General features: G+C 43.9%; 1 protein-coding gene across 1 annotated transcript in view; it reads right to left on the bottom strand.

Annotated features, from left to right (window-relative positions):
* KIF5C (kinesin family member 5C) overlaps positions 1-16,368 on the bottom strand; it is a 147,372-nt gene that overhangs the window by 74,317 nt on the left and 56,687 nt on the right. The window contains exons 4-8 of the mRNA XM_006196147.4: positions 9,476-9,580; positions 5,490-5,538; positions 5,168-5,223; positions 4,399-4,486; positions 379-503 (exon numbers count right to left, since the gene is read on the bottom strand). Coding sequence (XP_006196209.1) covers positions 379-503; positions 4,399-4,486; positions 5,168-5,223; positions 5,490-5,538; positions 9,476-9,580 — 423 coding nt within the window. The remainder of the gene's footprint in view (positions 1-378; positions 504-4,398; positions 4,487-5,167; positions 5,224-5,489; positions 5,539-9,475; positions 9,581-16,368) is intronic.

The raw sequence follows: 16,368 nt of genomic DNA, 5'->3' as shown, positions 1-16,368 counted from the left end.
AGCCCCTTCCTAGCTGAACCTGTTACAACACGGAGATCCTTCCTGTTCTCTGAAGTTCATGTCCCTCCTGCGTTTGTGCAGCTGCCTTTGCCAGGCGAGGTTCACACCAACACCCGCCTAATGTCATCATCAGAGCTTATTAGGCATAAATCAGAGGTGGCATTCAAAGTACCTCCTGTGACGTGAATAGGAGACTTCAGGACCAGAAAAGAAAGAGCAGGGAAATGAAGGTTAAATTTAATAACATCTTGGCACAACATCAGAAACTTTAAAAGCTCTTTAAAACCAGGGAATCGAAAGGCATAAAAATTATACCATTGCACGCTGAAGCAAATAACAGGGGGAAATTGTGGATAATACAAATAAAGAACCAATTACCTTTTCGCTCCCAGCCAAATCAACTAGATAAAGCTTCCCACTGAGTTTTTTTTCAGTCTCTACGTTCTCTTGTTTAATATTAATCAGGAAGATACTGTGACTTCTAGAGCTGTGTTCATTCATGTCTGAAAAGGAAAACAGTTTACTGCTCTACAAAGAACACATACATTTAGGTAGCAAGCCTTTCAATAAAAAGCACAACAAATCATGCCTGGTAGCTCCATTTTTTAAAGTCTACCCAATTAAAATAATTATCTGAGACCACCATGTCCTCTTTTTAACACACTCATTCTAGAAATGCAGGATTTAAAATATCTTCACCCAGCAAAGAAATGAATCTAAAAATCATAGCCAGAGGTTTAAGACAACAGATTCTCTGTTTTGCCTGAAGTCCCCATCCTCTGACATTGCAGCATCCCAATCTAGCCTGCCTCTCTCTTGAAGAGCTCACAGCCTCCTCCCTGTCTCATTTGAAGTCCCCCAGCCCTCAACATCGTGATTAGTACCTGATATATGCCACCTCCTTCATAAGTGAGCCTTGTCTTATCAGTGATATCATAAGCTTTCTTAAGGAAGAATTATGACTTTCTTAAGAAAGGATTAAGACATACACTTCTATAACAATGCTAGGTGCACAGAGGGTCTCAAAGATGAAATGTGCTTCATTAGAACCAAGTACCAAAAATAAAAATCTTCTTGGACTCTGGCCTTTGTTCACCAGACAGGCAGAGATCCCAGTGATTGCCTTATTGGACCCTCATTAGCAATCATTTCTTAAAACCATCTAACCAGATTATGTGGGAAAAACATCCTAAAGATTCCACAAAAATGTTAGAGCTAATAAACGGATTCAGCAAAGACGCAGAATACAAAAGCAATACATGAAAAAATCAGTTGCATTTATATATGATAACAATGAACAATCTGAAAAGGAAATTAAAAAAAAAATCCATTTAAAATAGGAACAAAAAGAATAGGATACTTAGGAATAAACTTAACCAAGGAAGTGAAAGACTTCTACACTGAAAACTATGAGATGTTGCTAAAAGAAATTAAAGAAGACACAAATAAATGGAAAGATAACCTTTGTTGTTGATTGGAAGACTTAACATTGTTAGGATGTCAATACTACCAAAAGCAATCTTCAGACTCAATGCAATCTCTACCAAAATCCCAATGATGTTTTTTGCAGAAATAGAAAAGCCCATCCTAAGATTCATATGGAATCTCAAGGGACTCTGAATAGCCAAAGCAATCTTGAAAAAGAACAAAGTTGGAGGTCTCACTTACTGATTTCAAAAGTTACGACAGAGGTAATCAAAATTGTGTGGTATTGGCATAAAGGTAGATAAATAGATCAACGAAATAGAATAGAGAGACCAGGAACAAACCCTCACATAATATGGCCAAATAATTTTCAACAAGACTGTCAACAAATGGGGAAAGAATAATCTCTTCCCCAAATTGAAAACTGGATATCCAAATGCAAAAATGAAGTTGGACTCCTCCCTTAGGCCATAAATAATAGTTAATGCAAAAAGGATCAAAGACCTAAATGTAAAAGTTAAAACTATAAAACCTTAGAAGAAAACACAGGGGGAAAGCTTGATGACATTGGATTTGGTAATGGTTTCCTGGATATGACACCAAAAAATACAAGCAACAAAAGAAAAAAATACATAAACTGAATTCCATCAACCTTAAAAACTTTTGTGTGTAAAAGGATGCTATCAACAGAGTGAAAAGGTAACCCACAGAATGAGAGAATACATTTGCAAATCATATATCTGGTAAGGGATTGAGATCCAGAATATATAAAGAACTCTTACAAACAAACAAAAAAACCCAAACAACCCAATTTTAAAAAATGGGCATAGGACTTGAATAGACATTTCTCCAACAGATGTACACTTCACATCACTAATCACTAGGGAAATGCAAATCAAAATCACAATGAGGTACCACTTCATACCCATTAGTATGATTATTAAAAAGAAAAAAAATCAGAAAATAAAAAGTGTTGGCAAGGATATGGAGAAACTTAAACTGTTGCACACTGTTGGTAGGAATGTAAAATGGTGTACCTGCTATGAAAAACAGTGTGGAAGCTCCTTAAAAAATTACCATGTGATCCAGCAATTCTACTCCTGGGTATGTACCCAAAAGAAGTGAAATAGATATTTATACAACCATGTTCATAGCAGCATTATGAACAACAGCCAAAAGGTAGAAGCAAAACAATGTCTACCTACGGATGTGTGAATAAACAAAATGTGGTATATACATACAACGGAACATTACTCTGCCTTTTTTAAGGAAAAAGGAAATTCTGATACATGCTAACATGGAGAACCTTGAAGGCATTATGCTAAGTGAAACAAGCAAGTCACAGAAGGACTTATATCATTCCAATTACATGAAGTACCTAGAGTTGTTAAATTCACTGAGACAGAAAGTAGAATGGCGGTTCCCAGGGGTTGGAGGAGGCAATATGTAGGGTTATTATTCAATGGAGCTACTATTCAGTTTCCATTTGGGATGATTAAAAATTCTGGAAGTAGGTAGTGGTGATGGTTGCAAGTATTGTGAATGTATTTACTGCCACTAAATTGTACACTTAAAAGTGGTTAAAGTAGTCAATTTTACATTATGTATATTCTACCACAACAAAAAAAAAAACCAAAAAACACCTTACTAGAATGATTAGAAAAATAGTGCTCTGGACCAACAATTCTGAACCGGGGGCCAAGATGGACTGTCAGATAGTCCATGAATAATTCACGACTAACAATCACTTAAGGAACAGTGAAAAACTTCTTTACAAATGAGACGCTATTACTATGAGAATATCAGCCTTACGATCTTTCCTGTACGTGTATGAGCAGAAGAGAAAGAAGTAGAGATTAACCTATGCTACATACAAGTCTACGCTCACCTATGAAATTTGCCACATGTATACTATCATCTGATACGTTCATTGGGGTAGAGAAACAGTTGAGAATTACAGTTCTGGATCGAAGTATCGTAGAACCAGTCAACCAAAAAATGCTCTAATCTCTTCTACACCATGCGGGCAACTCACTGCCTCTCTAGGTAGCAGGCTTTACTTGGGGCAGCTATAAGGATTCAAGTTCTTCTTGCAGTAGGTCAAAAGCTGCCTCCCTGTCGCTTCAACAATCCTGGGGCATCTACACATTCAGATCAAACAAAGCAAGCTAACTCTGTTTCTTAATGTCAGTACCTTGAATACATTGAGAATATGTTAAGAAATACTGCATCAACCACATGTCATCCCCAGATATTTTTTTCTCTTCAGAGCTAGAAATCCTTAGTTCTTTCAGGTCCTCTTCATTTGAACTCACTCTCATTTGTCCATATTCCTCTGAATAAGGCAGACAGCCCCCATCACTTCACGGAACCTCTGCTGCTATACCACCTCATGCCCTGCCTCTCCGAGACGGGATGAGCAACGAGCCACAAGGTAAGCCAGCTGACCTGACTGTGTTTGTTGTTAACAAGGCCTCAAAAAGTTTACAGTTAAGTTCCCACCTCTGCATTCTGAGTTTCTCCATGTACTTCTTTCCCTTTTTCCCAGAGGGCAGAAATCTAACATGGTTTCTTTCCATGTGTATGACTGGCATACAGACTCTGTTGATTTGGATTTGTTTTAAACCTGAACAATAACATAGTTAAAGTAAATGAACTTAGATGATTACTTTTCCTCCTTTTGTCGGTTGGTTGGTTGCTTTCCTCAGTGTTCAGGCTTATGCTGTTACCAGGGCCCAGTGAGTGTCACCCAACAGTTCCAAGAGTCCCCTGGACAGCTGAAGTCACCAAGTCCCACGACCTGTGCAGGCACACTGGGACTGCGCACACCCTCGTGTCGGGGTGTGGGTCACGGCTTTACAACCGCCTTTTGGTGCACTGTTCCCCTTGGAACACATTAGCCCCACCCGACCTGGCTGGTAGGCAGATGTCTGTGCCCTAAGTTAGAGGGGAGGAGACACAGCCCATGCTTACTTGTTACAGCCACGTGGCGGTTTGCTTTGCCTTCATCTATCACATCCATGACTTCCTCGGGGCTTGACACGAACCGCTCGGTGCACCCCTGCAAGAGAGTCAGGTCAGGTTCGCCACCGAAAAACTGAAAAGCAACAAGACTTTGAAACAGCTGAACATCTCCTTGTTTCTCTGCCAGAGATGCCCAAGTAGAGAAAGGCTGCAAGGTCGATCCAACGACTTTTCCTCCTCGCTCAGGGCTTGAATTTCACATTAAAAAGAAGTCTGAGCAAACTCTAGGAAGCCCAGAAGTAAACCGTACAAGAAATGCCAGATTTTAAGTACATATTCATACTCAACAGCTGTGGAGATAGAAAATAAAGGAGAAAAACCAATGATAGAAAAAGAAACGGATGAAATCTTGCCTTGCTTTTCATTCTAGCCACCAGCTTTAATGAGATGCTGAAATTCTAGACATAATGCTGTGATGGGCTTCTCCTAGCTGCGAAGAATAAACAACTGTGCTTGATACCAAAGCCTCTTTAAATGTGAGTAATAGGCATCTGTCCACTTCTGCAGTTCTTAGCTCCTGTGATTAGACATCTGTGACAGCTTTACACAGATTCGACTGAAGAAACTAAACATTCATTTTTGAACCAGATGAATGTTAAATATTAGGAACATGGTTAAGTATCTACATGCACTTTATTGGTAATTGGGCATCTTATGCAATAATTATGACAGAGATTGGAGAGAAATCAATGCATCATGGATCAATTTTTCCTCATACCTTTACATACGGGACTCTGTTTTTATCTTCGTGAACAGCCAAGTTTGTCTTGGATACTACAGAGATGATAATGATGACATGCAAAGAAGAAAACAAAAGTTAAGACCTTATGTTGGAGGAAAAATAGAAATTGTTACAGAAGATAGGCAAAGCGAATCTCTTTGCAATAACTGAAGTTTAAGCCTTGACTAAGAATAAGCAGAGAGCCTGAAGGCAATGGAACATCTCTATAAACTCCTGAAGCAGAAGTGCTGTACATCATTTCAACCTCCCTGGACTTTAGTCATAGAACAAATAAAGGACAAGAATTCAGGTTACTCACCATCCAGTAAGTCCCTGATTTTGTCCAAGTAGATCTCAAAATAGGAAACCTGATTAAAAACAAATTGATTTTGAAACAGAAATGCCACGCTGCATTTCAAAAACATCAGTATTAGAACTTGTAAAAGCTTTTTGTCACGCTATGAAGAGGAAGAAGGGGGCCACCAAGGGAAGATTCAGAGCCCTAGAGGGCAGGGCTCCGGCCAGCGCCCCGTAGTCCTCTGCTTCAAGCTTGTCAGCTTGCCCTACGGGTCCCTGCTCAGGGGCCACTCTCCACCTCCACAGCCCTCTACGGCTCCACCAGGCGTTATTTACGTCCTGTGTTAGACAGCCTCACAGGAGGACCCTACCTCTTCACCTTAGAGGAGCACCAAGCAAATTTCTAGGTACAACAGCAGCTGGAATAGGACACGTCCTTTGCAAGTAACTGTCAAAAGCCAGTAGGTCTCAGTAGGCACGATACTGACAGCCCCATCAGGCCAGGCAGGGAGCAGGTCCCAAAGATCCACATGAAGAAAGAGGGGAGGGGGTGAGGCCAGTTTGCTTGGAACTACAGAGCAGTACCGGGGAGACAGCTGGTAAGACAGGTAAGTTTGGGGGAGTCCAGGAAGGATTTGAATAAAATGTAATTTAATAGAAGACAGTTAGACCATGGGAAGGAAAGAAAGCCTTCCAATTAATTATTCTCACACCTCAGTCCCAGCACTGCCTTTATCAGCATCTCCCACAGCGTTTGTTTACATTGTGAACTCCACTGCAATCGTCCTGAATCAGAATCTCCAAGAAAAGGAGCTAGGAATCGGTTTCTAAACTCCCCAGGTGATTTTTATCTTAATCTCAGGCTGACATCTGAGAACAACTTTAACTAGATCTGTGACCTTGCAGATTTAATTCGCAAGTAACCAAGGCCCTCGGCCTCAACATTGCTGTCAGAGGAAGCCGCTAGACTTGATGATGTCAAAAATCCCCGCTAGGATTCTGAACTCTGTCTACATCTGCTTTCTGCTGACCACCTTTTCTCTCCCTCATGTTAAAGGGGTTTTAAAAATCTAAACAGAGCATTGGACAAAAAAGGTATTTAAAAAGTTGTAAAAAGTAAAGTTGGGATGTAACTCTAAGGTGAAATCTCATCCCCACATCCCAGCTCTGGACCAGCCCCACCTCTAGGTAAGCAAAAGGGGAGCATCACTAACTCAGCACCAGTCCCAACCCAGCTCAGCCCTGGTTCAGTATCATTTGTCTTGTCTCTGCCTGGAACCTCCTGACTCCCTTGTTTCTCTGAGATCTGGGGTCCCAGCTTCAAACCCTGGACTCTGTAGCTGAGCGTCCTCTCCCTAACAACCTCCGCCTCTAGAACTTCAGTCAAACTGCCCTGACGCTGAGCCTCTCTGTTGTAGACACACCTACCTGACCTTCGAAAGACCCACCACTCTGGAAACCTCTCCCTGTGGCCAAAATCTTAGGGTCTGTTTGGCCTCTAACCTAAGAATCTCTAACCCAGCTCTGCTGCAGCCAACTCAACCCTGATTCCAACCCATTCTGTGTACTTCAGAACTGTCTGATTTTCATTAAGACTTTTCTGTTATCTTTGAGATCTTAAACGTGTCCTTATCTCCATGGGTTACAGGGAAAATTAAACGCATCTGACACGCAGTTGTGAACTAGGTATTAGCAAATTTGGCGATTAGAATCCTATTCACATTTAATACAGAAAAAGAATTCTGACTTAGTAACTTCCTTTTACCATAGTAGATAGTGGCTGCTTTTAATTTTGTTATTTTTGTTACCTCCAATACTCTGTAAGACCAGATAGAAGAAAAACAAATAAGCATTGTTTGGCACAAGGAAAAGCATGTTCGAAAATAACGTTTAAATCCTCTGTGGGACTCACTTTAAGGAAAAGATTTTCAATATTGCCTTAATCAAGCCTCTTTTTCTTGATGTAACCTGTCACTACTCAGTTCAAAATATGAAGTAGTCAATAGATAACCTGCCCACTTAGGATTATTATTTATAAAACAAGAGAGCATAACTACAAATGCAGGACAGGGACGTGGACTGCAAAATTCAGCCCTAGACATGAGTGTTGTTCCTTCTCTCCTCCCCCTTCATGCCAGGGCTGTCTTTATCTTAATAAGATTCTAATACGAGACCCTATTTGGAGGGCAATAATTGGTTTAACATCTTACTCCAGGATTATCCCATAAGAACCCTACAGTGGTTTAAGGTATTTAAATGCAAACAGCCTTAAAGATGCACTAAGCTCCTAAATCTTGATCCCATCAAAGCAACAAGCTTCTGTATCCTCAGATAGAAAGAACTCTGGCGAGGATGAGAAGCTGGTTTTAGCTAACAAAGGGAGCTGGCAGGAAAAAGATTTGCCAGATGTACTTTCTAATTGGGCAAACAGCCGTTGCCTTGTTTTTATATAATTTGGGGAGGGTACACAGCAGAAATAAGTAAAGATGTAAATTTAATACAATGGAACAGGTACTGCATGTGGGGTTGGTCACATCAAGAGTCAAATCTCAACTCTGCCAACGACTTGTTATGTCACTCGGGCCATCTGGCTCTCTATCTTTGAACTTCAGTTTCCTCATCTCCAAAATGATGGGCCTGGACACTTGGGTCGCAGCCTTCAGGGATGATCAGCCTTTTGGTTGACCTGCTCAGCTCCAAGTCTTCTTAGAGCTGCCCCTTTCTCCCCACCCTCCACCCTTATCAACCCCATCCTCAGTCTCTGTGGTGGAGGCTCCACCAGCAACATGCATTCTGGACACAGCTAATTGGAGCTGAGGGGTTGCCTACTGGAGGCGGGGCCAATGGGCCCCTTCCTAGGGGGATTTGTAATTAGAAACAAGGGAATGTGGAGCAGGAGCTGCCGTATTGCAAGATGGTCTGGAACAAGAGAAGAAATAAAGCAAGAGGGCAAAACCGTAGGGACTGTAACGGGGTGGTTTCTTTGGGGGTGGTAATGAAAATGTTCTGGAATTAAATAGTGATCATGGTGTACGATTTTGAAAGTATATTAAAAACCATCAAATTAAATACTTCAAAAAGGTGAATTTTATCGTATGTGAACTATATCTCAATTTTTTTTTAAGTTAAAAAGGAAAAAAATAGGAAAAGCAGGGCTTGGATTTCTTGTTTCTCCACAACCCCCCGCCCCGATGCCTACTGTCAGATTCTGGATCTTTTAACAACTTCCTCTATCTGCTTACACAAGTGGCCTTCAGTCACTGACAAACAAAGGAGTGCTGATGAATATCCCCCTGCTACCAAATGTTATGAATTAACAGCCACGGTTAAGATAAATTTCTCTTTTGATTCAAATTTAAGCCAGAACATAGGTTCTGGTTTTTTTATAAACAAACAAACAAAAAACAAGGAGGAGAAGAATTCTCTTTCCCAATACTGTTCAGAGCATGCTTTTCAAAACTAGTCTGTCAGACTCCACGGTGGAGAGGGGGGTGGGGGGGATATACCCACAGTCAAGTACGCTGGGAAACGTAATATATACTACATGCCCCTTTTCAGAACTGCATTACACCGCAGAGTCTCTCAGCTTGTGCTAAATTTAACATTGTTCAACAAAGCATTTTCCCAGCTTCTCTGGCCACATAAGCCTTTTCTGTGGTAGCCCACCTAGGGGTAATACGAGGGGCTGTGTTCCATGGAACACACTTTGGGAAATGTTGTCCTCACTTGATCATGGACACATGCCTGTCATATCTGCAGAGATCCACGGGGTAAAGGGTAGGACTAAGGCAATTGTCAAGAAGATGCCAACCTAAGAAGGGTTTTTACTTTATCTCAATATCTCCTCAGCATCAGCCTGAGTCATGAAATAAGGATGGCTCTGCTTACCACAGGAATGGCCTTTAAAATGGGTAAAATCATCTTCTATGTGTACGTAAAAAGAGGAAAGCAAAGAAACACAACTTGGGGCTCAGCTGCTTCTCTTGGGACCCAATCGATAGCACATACCTTGATGTGAAACTCCAGGTTTTCGTCCATGGAGTAGATATGGTCAAAGATGTCATGCGCAATCCTTGGGATGATGCCCATGAGCTGCGGGTCGTGGAGCTTCCCCTAGTGAGTGAAAGACACAAACACGGGCAGCTAAAGGGTGCTGGGCAGCGAGGGAGAGAGAGAAGGGACCAGACCTGGGGCTTTGAAACAGCACTGCCTGCTCCCTGACGATCCCTGTGACACGCTGACAGACCAACAGTTAGCAGGACAACTCAGCCCAGCAGGGGAGAGCATGTACAGTGGGGTCCTGAGGTCTAACCATACCCCTCCTGCGGCCACCCGGGGCAGCAGACCAGCGTGCACGTGGATGAGTGTGTGGGGAGGAAGGAGGCTTGGAAGGAGAGCAGAAGGAATGAGGTTACATGTGTCACTGTAACATACTCAATGTGGGCTTTGTTTTGGAATTTTTACAAACTGACCAGAACCTACAAATCCAAGTTAATCTGCTTTAATGAAATCACCTTGAGAGCTGATAGACGTCGTTTCATTCAAGTCATCACTGCTCAGAAATTTCTAAGAACCTGATTCCGGAAATATCTTCAGAAGCACTTTACAAACCAATCAAGAAAATCCATTCTATCAATTTCTTTTTAAAACCTGTAATTTCCAGCCTGAATTGTTCCAAATAATTTTGGGCTGTTTCTAACATGTAAATCGGCTTATAAAATATTCTCTTATTATGTTTTCCCCCTTTTTCCACTTCTATTCATTTTACCTAAGGTGAGGATGGACAGATGAATATTTCAGAATTGGCCGCCTCAGAAGACTTTCAAAAACATGCACCATAGGACCTGAAAGCAATTCCTAAAGAAGAGTTCTAGAAGGATATAAGGCACAGGCTTAGCAAGGACCTCAGTGCAAAACTCCCAGAGAGCCTTCTCTACCCCACGTGCAAAGGGACACTTAAGTTCTGTTATATGTTAAACAGCCCATCAGTGCACACACAGTCTGCACGTCTGCAGTGATCGCCAGCAACTGCATTCCCAGAGAGTCACTCATGCTTTTCAGAAGTTGTAAAACTGTGGGAAGGGATGGAACTAAAAGAAAACACAAAAGCAGGGGGAGGGTATAGCTCAAGTGGTAGAGCGGATGGTTAGCATGCATGAGGTCCTGGGTCCAATCCCCAGTACCTCCTCCAAGAATAAATAAACCTAATTACTTCCCCCACCAAAAAACAAAACAAAACAAACAAAAAAAAATAAAGAAGAAAACACAAAAGCCAGTCTGCTCTTTAGTCTAACGGGGAAGCCCCACAGCATTTACAATGTTGACTCAAATATCCTGGTACCTGGAAGATCTGCTTTGTTTTCCTCAATCACATTCTCTTTTTCTATCAGAGGGTCACTACTTAGTGCATCTCTGGCAGGTTGACTTTTAAGTCCACATCAGAGGTACCAAAAGCAAGAAGTCACGTGAGCCCCGGCACTAACTACAGGCCACACTGCACTTTACGTTCTGGCTCCTTCACACCTGATTCCTGACCCTCCACCCTGTTCAAAGAAGAGGAAAGCTGAATTCAGACACATCCGGCCTCTGGCAAAGCTCTCTGGTGGAGCCCTGGGAAAGCGGGCACGCTCCTGGAATGCCTCCTCTGCTAAGAATCCTAAATCACGTGATGTGTTTACGTTGGTTCTCAGCCTAACTGTGCACTCCCGGCAGGCGGGGTGGCCAATGCCTCTGTGCTCCCTCCCACTGCTTATGATACTTGGCACGGTGCCTACTGCATAGGATTACTGTACGCTTCAAATTAAACAGCATGGATAATTTATTGTGCTCAGCGACAATACATGTTTGCATTGTATTATTCAGCTCGTAACACATTCTCGCTAAGCAGTTGTTGAGGTTACTTGACCCGAAGAGTCTGAAAATGCATTTCTACCCCAGGCCATTAATATCTATATCTTATGAAAACAAAACCAAATGACTGAGACGTCACTTCTCTGAGGCCATTACAAACATATAACAAATCAAATACTGGGCCCCATATGCTCTGGACAGTGGAAATTGCTGGCAGAAAAGGTACTTACCCTGAAAACTACAGATCTCTGTCTTGTCAAATACTGCGACACCATGGGGCCAACTTGCCTCAGTCCAAATAGTGTATCCCCCTCCCCTGCACGCCCAGAGCTCTTTAATAATTCATCATAATCCTTTAGCTTCTCCTCAGTGGCCCACAGCCAAAGAATGATTGATAATCCAAAAATCGTTTATAACTGACTCAGATCTGTTTCCCTAGATGCTTCCCCTTTCAACAGATTCATCTTCCAATTGATTCCTGGCTCATGCAAGTGCTGACGTCCTTTGTTTGCCTTTGTCAGAGTAAGAACCAAGGCAGGACCCAGATGAGTCTGGACACTCCCCATTTTGCTTCCTTGAAGACCCTACCCAAAACTCAGATGAGAAGGAGCACACGTTCACGTGGAGGAGGGACAATAATACCCCCGTCCCCACTGAGACAGCGGCACCCAAACCTCCACAGGCTTAGAGGCTGGGATGCTCATTCCAGCTCATAAGCCCAAGAGTGGCGGGGCCTGTGTGCTCAGTAAGCTGAGGCTGTCAAGACAATCTTTGTGTGTGCTGTGGGGTGTAGATGTGTGTGGTGAGTGTGGTGTTAATGTACATGGTGTGAGGTGTGTGTGTGTGTGATGTTGGTTGATTTGTGTGTGTTCACATATATGATGTGGGTGAGTGTGATGTATGTGGTGTGGAGGTGTGTCATGTGGGGGTGTCTGTGGTGCTGATATATGTACTGTGTGTGGTGTGGATGTATATGGGTGTGGTGGGGTGTGTATATTTGTAGTATCTGTGGTATTTGCAGTGTGTAGGTGTGTGGGTTGTGTAGGTGTGAGGGGTGCTGATGTGTGTGGTACAAGCATATGCGGAGGTATGCGGTGTGTGTACAAGATAGCACTGTTCCACAGAGGTCTTCACTGCTTCTCTGCTGTTTGCTTTGCAGATGAAACACACTCAATGAACAGTCACCTCAGACGAGAAAAGGTGGTAAAGAAGCAAAGAGCCACAGGACCTCAGAGAACAGAAAGTCCCGTCCTGCTGGGGTGACCTGGGGTAGCTCCCTTGAGAGACACCAAACCTGAGGGCTGAGCAAGACTGAGGACAAAGAGGACGTCGGCAGAGGAGATGAGATGGGGGAAATAAATACAACGAAGGTAGGAACTGAGAACCAGCACTGCCCATTTAGAAAGCAGAGGCAAGCTGAGTTGGCTGGAGGGTCAGAGAGGCACTTGAGTAGCAAAGGAAGGTACTGCTCCATTGTCTTGTTTCTCCCAGAAAGCAGGAAGAAGAGACATTTTAGTACTTGCATCCTGTATAATCCTCTTCAAAAACTTTCCCCACTGCTGGAGTAGCCTTCTCGGAGCACGTGTGAAAGCAGAAACCAGACCCAGGCCATTGGCCACGGAACAAGACTCCCTTTGTTCTGGCCCCAGTGGCCCTCCTCAGCATCCCAAGAAGGACAGTTTCCTGAAACACTTACGATGGGAGAGCAGGGGGCCGGCAGCGCAAAAGCACCAGTGCACTCAGACAGGCTCATTAAAAACCACTTGGCTGCCCCGGGGCGGCAGGGCAGCCTGCACCGTTCCAAGGCCTCCAGGTGTCCCTCTTGGCAGAAGGAAAAGCGGTGTGTCTCCATCCACCTAAATCAGCGTGCAGAAAGGGACCCCAAAGTGAGGCCCGGGGCCGAGAGCAGCCCCTCCCAGCATCACGCACTGAGCAGCCTCTGCCAACCTGCCCCCGAGCGCCGATCACACAAGCCCGGCTCAGCGCACAAAGGGTCCTACCGAGCTTAGCACCAACACTGCCAAGGATTTCTGTCTGCACTGAAAATCTGCCCTAAATGCGCCATCTTCAGAAGCTAATCTTTCCAATTTTCTGTAGGCTTATCTGTTTGTTCCCCTCAATGGAAGGTAATGGAATCACCACTGGATGTCAGACCCAAAATGAGGGGGATTAAAATGAAAAACAGCTTTGAAATGTGACAGCTCTGTCCATTCAGGGAGTTAACATCCCCTTCCAAAAAGCCTTTAAAAGATCACAATGTGTAATGCTGAATACACAAAATCCCTCTTTCAGATGACGAGAGCCCTGTGGGGGTTTTTTTGGTTGGTTGGTTGGTTGGTTGGTTGGTTGGTTTTTAATGTAATTGCAGCCCAGGGTCCTAGATATCCTTGTCTCCTACAGTCTCTAGACTTGAGCTTGGGGCTCTTCCTCTCCTGGGTTTTCCTCTGAAAATCTCCCCTACATTTTCCCCAACCACCGTGCAGAAAGACCAGATGAAGTGTGCACAGGGGGTGGTGAGAAAGTGCTGAGAAAGGACTCACATCCACCCCACTCCTCCCTCCCGTGGGCGTGAGCGTGTTCTCTTCCCAAGTCCCAATAAAGAAGAGTACCTCATTGCTATCAACCTTCTAAAACTGACAGGAAAGGTGACAGAATGTAGGCAACTGCGAGAGTGGCCTGCACAGAATTTGATCTCGTTAGGTCCCCATGAGTCCCTCTGCAGCCCCAGCACTGCTCCAGGCGTCGTGGGGTTTACCCGGTGAGTCACGGAGGGTTCAAGATCCTCTCGTTTAATAAGATGTCTTCAATTTTAGTTTGAGAGCTGGCATGCCTCTCTGCCATCTCTTCACACCCATCTATCCCTGCCACACACAATCAACACAAAAGACTTTACTCTGGGGACAGGTTTCTCCTATGATGGTTTACAATTTAAATTTCTGACATTTAGCAAATGCCTTCTATTTCCCAAAGATGAATTAATCCCAAAGCTTAAAAGATCGCTCTTGTAAGCAGTCTGTAAGATTTGGGGGGATTTTAAATATTCCAATTTTTTGTATTGTACATTGTTTGGTAATTTTCCAAAAAACTAGAAAACAATTCCCTCATTTGAAGCATCTCTCAATTTTCCTCTCTCGCTCTCTCCCTCTGTTTCTCCCTGATGCCTTATGATCTAAGAAGGAGTCTTTGTCCATGGCTACCGGAGCAGATGGAACTTAGGAAATGTATCACTGGAGACTTTTTAGCACCTAAAAGTGAGACAGGGAGGAAGGCGGGCAGGGTACAACCATGAAAAGAATGACACAGCCATTGAAAAAGGCAGGACAGGACACAAACTGGTTAGAACCTACTAGGTCCAAGATGGCAGAAGATTCGACTTCCAGTAGACCTTGAACTTCAATACACATTAGCTGCTACATGACACACCCACAGGTGCCATGACAGTTCCAAGGCCTGCCATAAAAGGCCAAAAAGTGAGTGGTGGCCCAACTCCTGGAAATCCCCACTCCTTCCCCAAAACAGTTGGAATAATCCTCCCACCTGTTATACACGATTACCCAGCCCCTAAAAACTAGCCACCCCTGCACCCCAGGGCCACTCTTACTTTCCAACATGAGCCCAGCTCCTGAGGTCTCTTTTGCCTTCTGAGACGGCTCGCACTCTGTCTATGGAGTGTGTATCTCCCTGAATAAGTCTGCTTTCACTCTACTTTAGCTCTCTCTTGAATTCTTTCCTGCACGAAGCCAAGGACCCTCACCTGGGGGAGCATGTCCTAGGAACGCATCCGAGACCTGGGGCATGACCATCATCTCATGCGCCATTTTCCTGCAGCAAAAGGTTGAGGGTCTGGGGCCCAGGGGGAGAGGCAGGTGAGGGGCTGAGCAGGAGCATGAGGACACTGGTGCCCGCGCTTCCAACGAGCACTGCAGTAGGATGTGAGAAGCAGAAAAGAGAGCGCGAGAGGCTCAGGTGTCCGGGAACAGTCCTGCCCCATCTAGAAGAGGTGGCAAATGAACCTCGTGCTTCCTTTAATCCGTGCACGCTCTCAGCCACTCTGTCTCCAGCAAAATGGTGAAAGCGAGTCAACACAACAGGAATGAGATCCCACAGAGAGGTACCCCGCACTTGAAATCAGTGTGAACAGAACACCAGAGCCCTGCGGATTTCAGCCTCGTGCCTTTGAAATCTCTTCTTCAATAGGAATGATTCATAAGCTAAACCGATTCTGCAGCAGCCGTCTCAGTAGCATTCCCAAGAGGGGATTGTAAATGAGAAACCTCAGCTTGAAGGATTAAGGGTTCATCTTACCCTGCTGCTTGGAAGCTGAATTCCCCAAACTTCCTCTGTGTAGTTTCTTGTAATAACCACTCTTCACCTCTCCTCACCTCTCAGGTGAGCCCAGCTTTTAGAAGAATTATCCAGCCCCAAAGGCAATTTAGGAGTCGAATCCATGGCAAAAAAGGAAAAGGGGGCCAATTTTGTCTGCAGGCATGCCTTGTCTGGAAGACAGCCTGGAGCCACAGAGCTCCGCTGCCGACAATTTGTGCTGGGGTCACACCCTCAGGTGCACAGGTATGTAAGTTTCCAAGGAAGGATGCTGAACATTCACTTATGATGTGCGTGGAGTGAACTAGAAGACACTGGAGAGCCCAGCCCCACACACATGGGTCAGCCAGGGCCACCGCGAGGCTCTCATTTCACAAATATTTTATCAAAGCCCTCCAAGATGACAGCCACTGTCCCACACACTAGCTATGTGAATAAAGCAGTGAACAAGACAATGGAGCCCCCTGCTCTGGTGAAGCCAACATTTTATATTACAGTGAAATTTCACCCGGAGTTGTCAGATCTTCAGAATTTTCAAACAAAGTGGGAAACTTAGCATTGTTTGAAATCATCCCATTTTAAACATTGTAACTTTAAAACAAACAAACAAATACTGTGCAGGTCAAAGAAAAAGATGTCTGTGGGCTGAATTTGGTTCACAAGCCAACTTCCTTCAATTTCTGACCTACCATTTTTTGTTTGTTCAGAAGAGACTCACCTCCCCAGAG

The sequence above is a fragment of the Vicugna pacos genome, chromosome 5 (assembly GCF_048564905.1).
Source record: "Vicugna pacos chromosome 5, VicPac4, whole genome shotgun sequence".
In the NCBI taxonomy this organism is placed as follows: Eukaryota; Metazoa; Chordata; class Mammalia; order Artiodactyla; family Camelidae; genus Vicugna; species Vicugna pacos.
The sequence above is the reverse complement of the archived record's forward strand: the minus strand, read 5'-3'. Positions and strand labels throughout refer to the sequence as shown.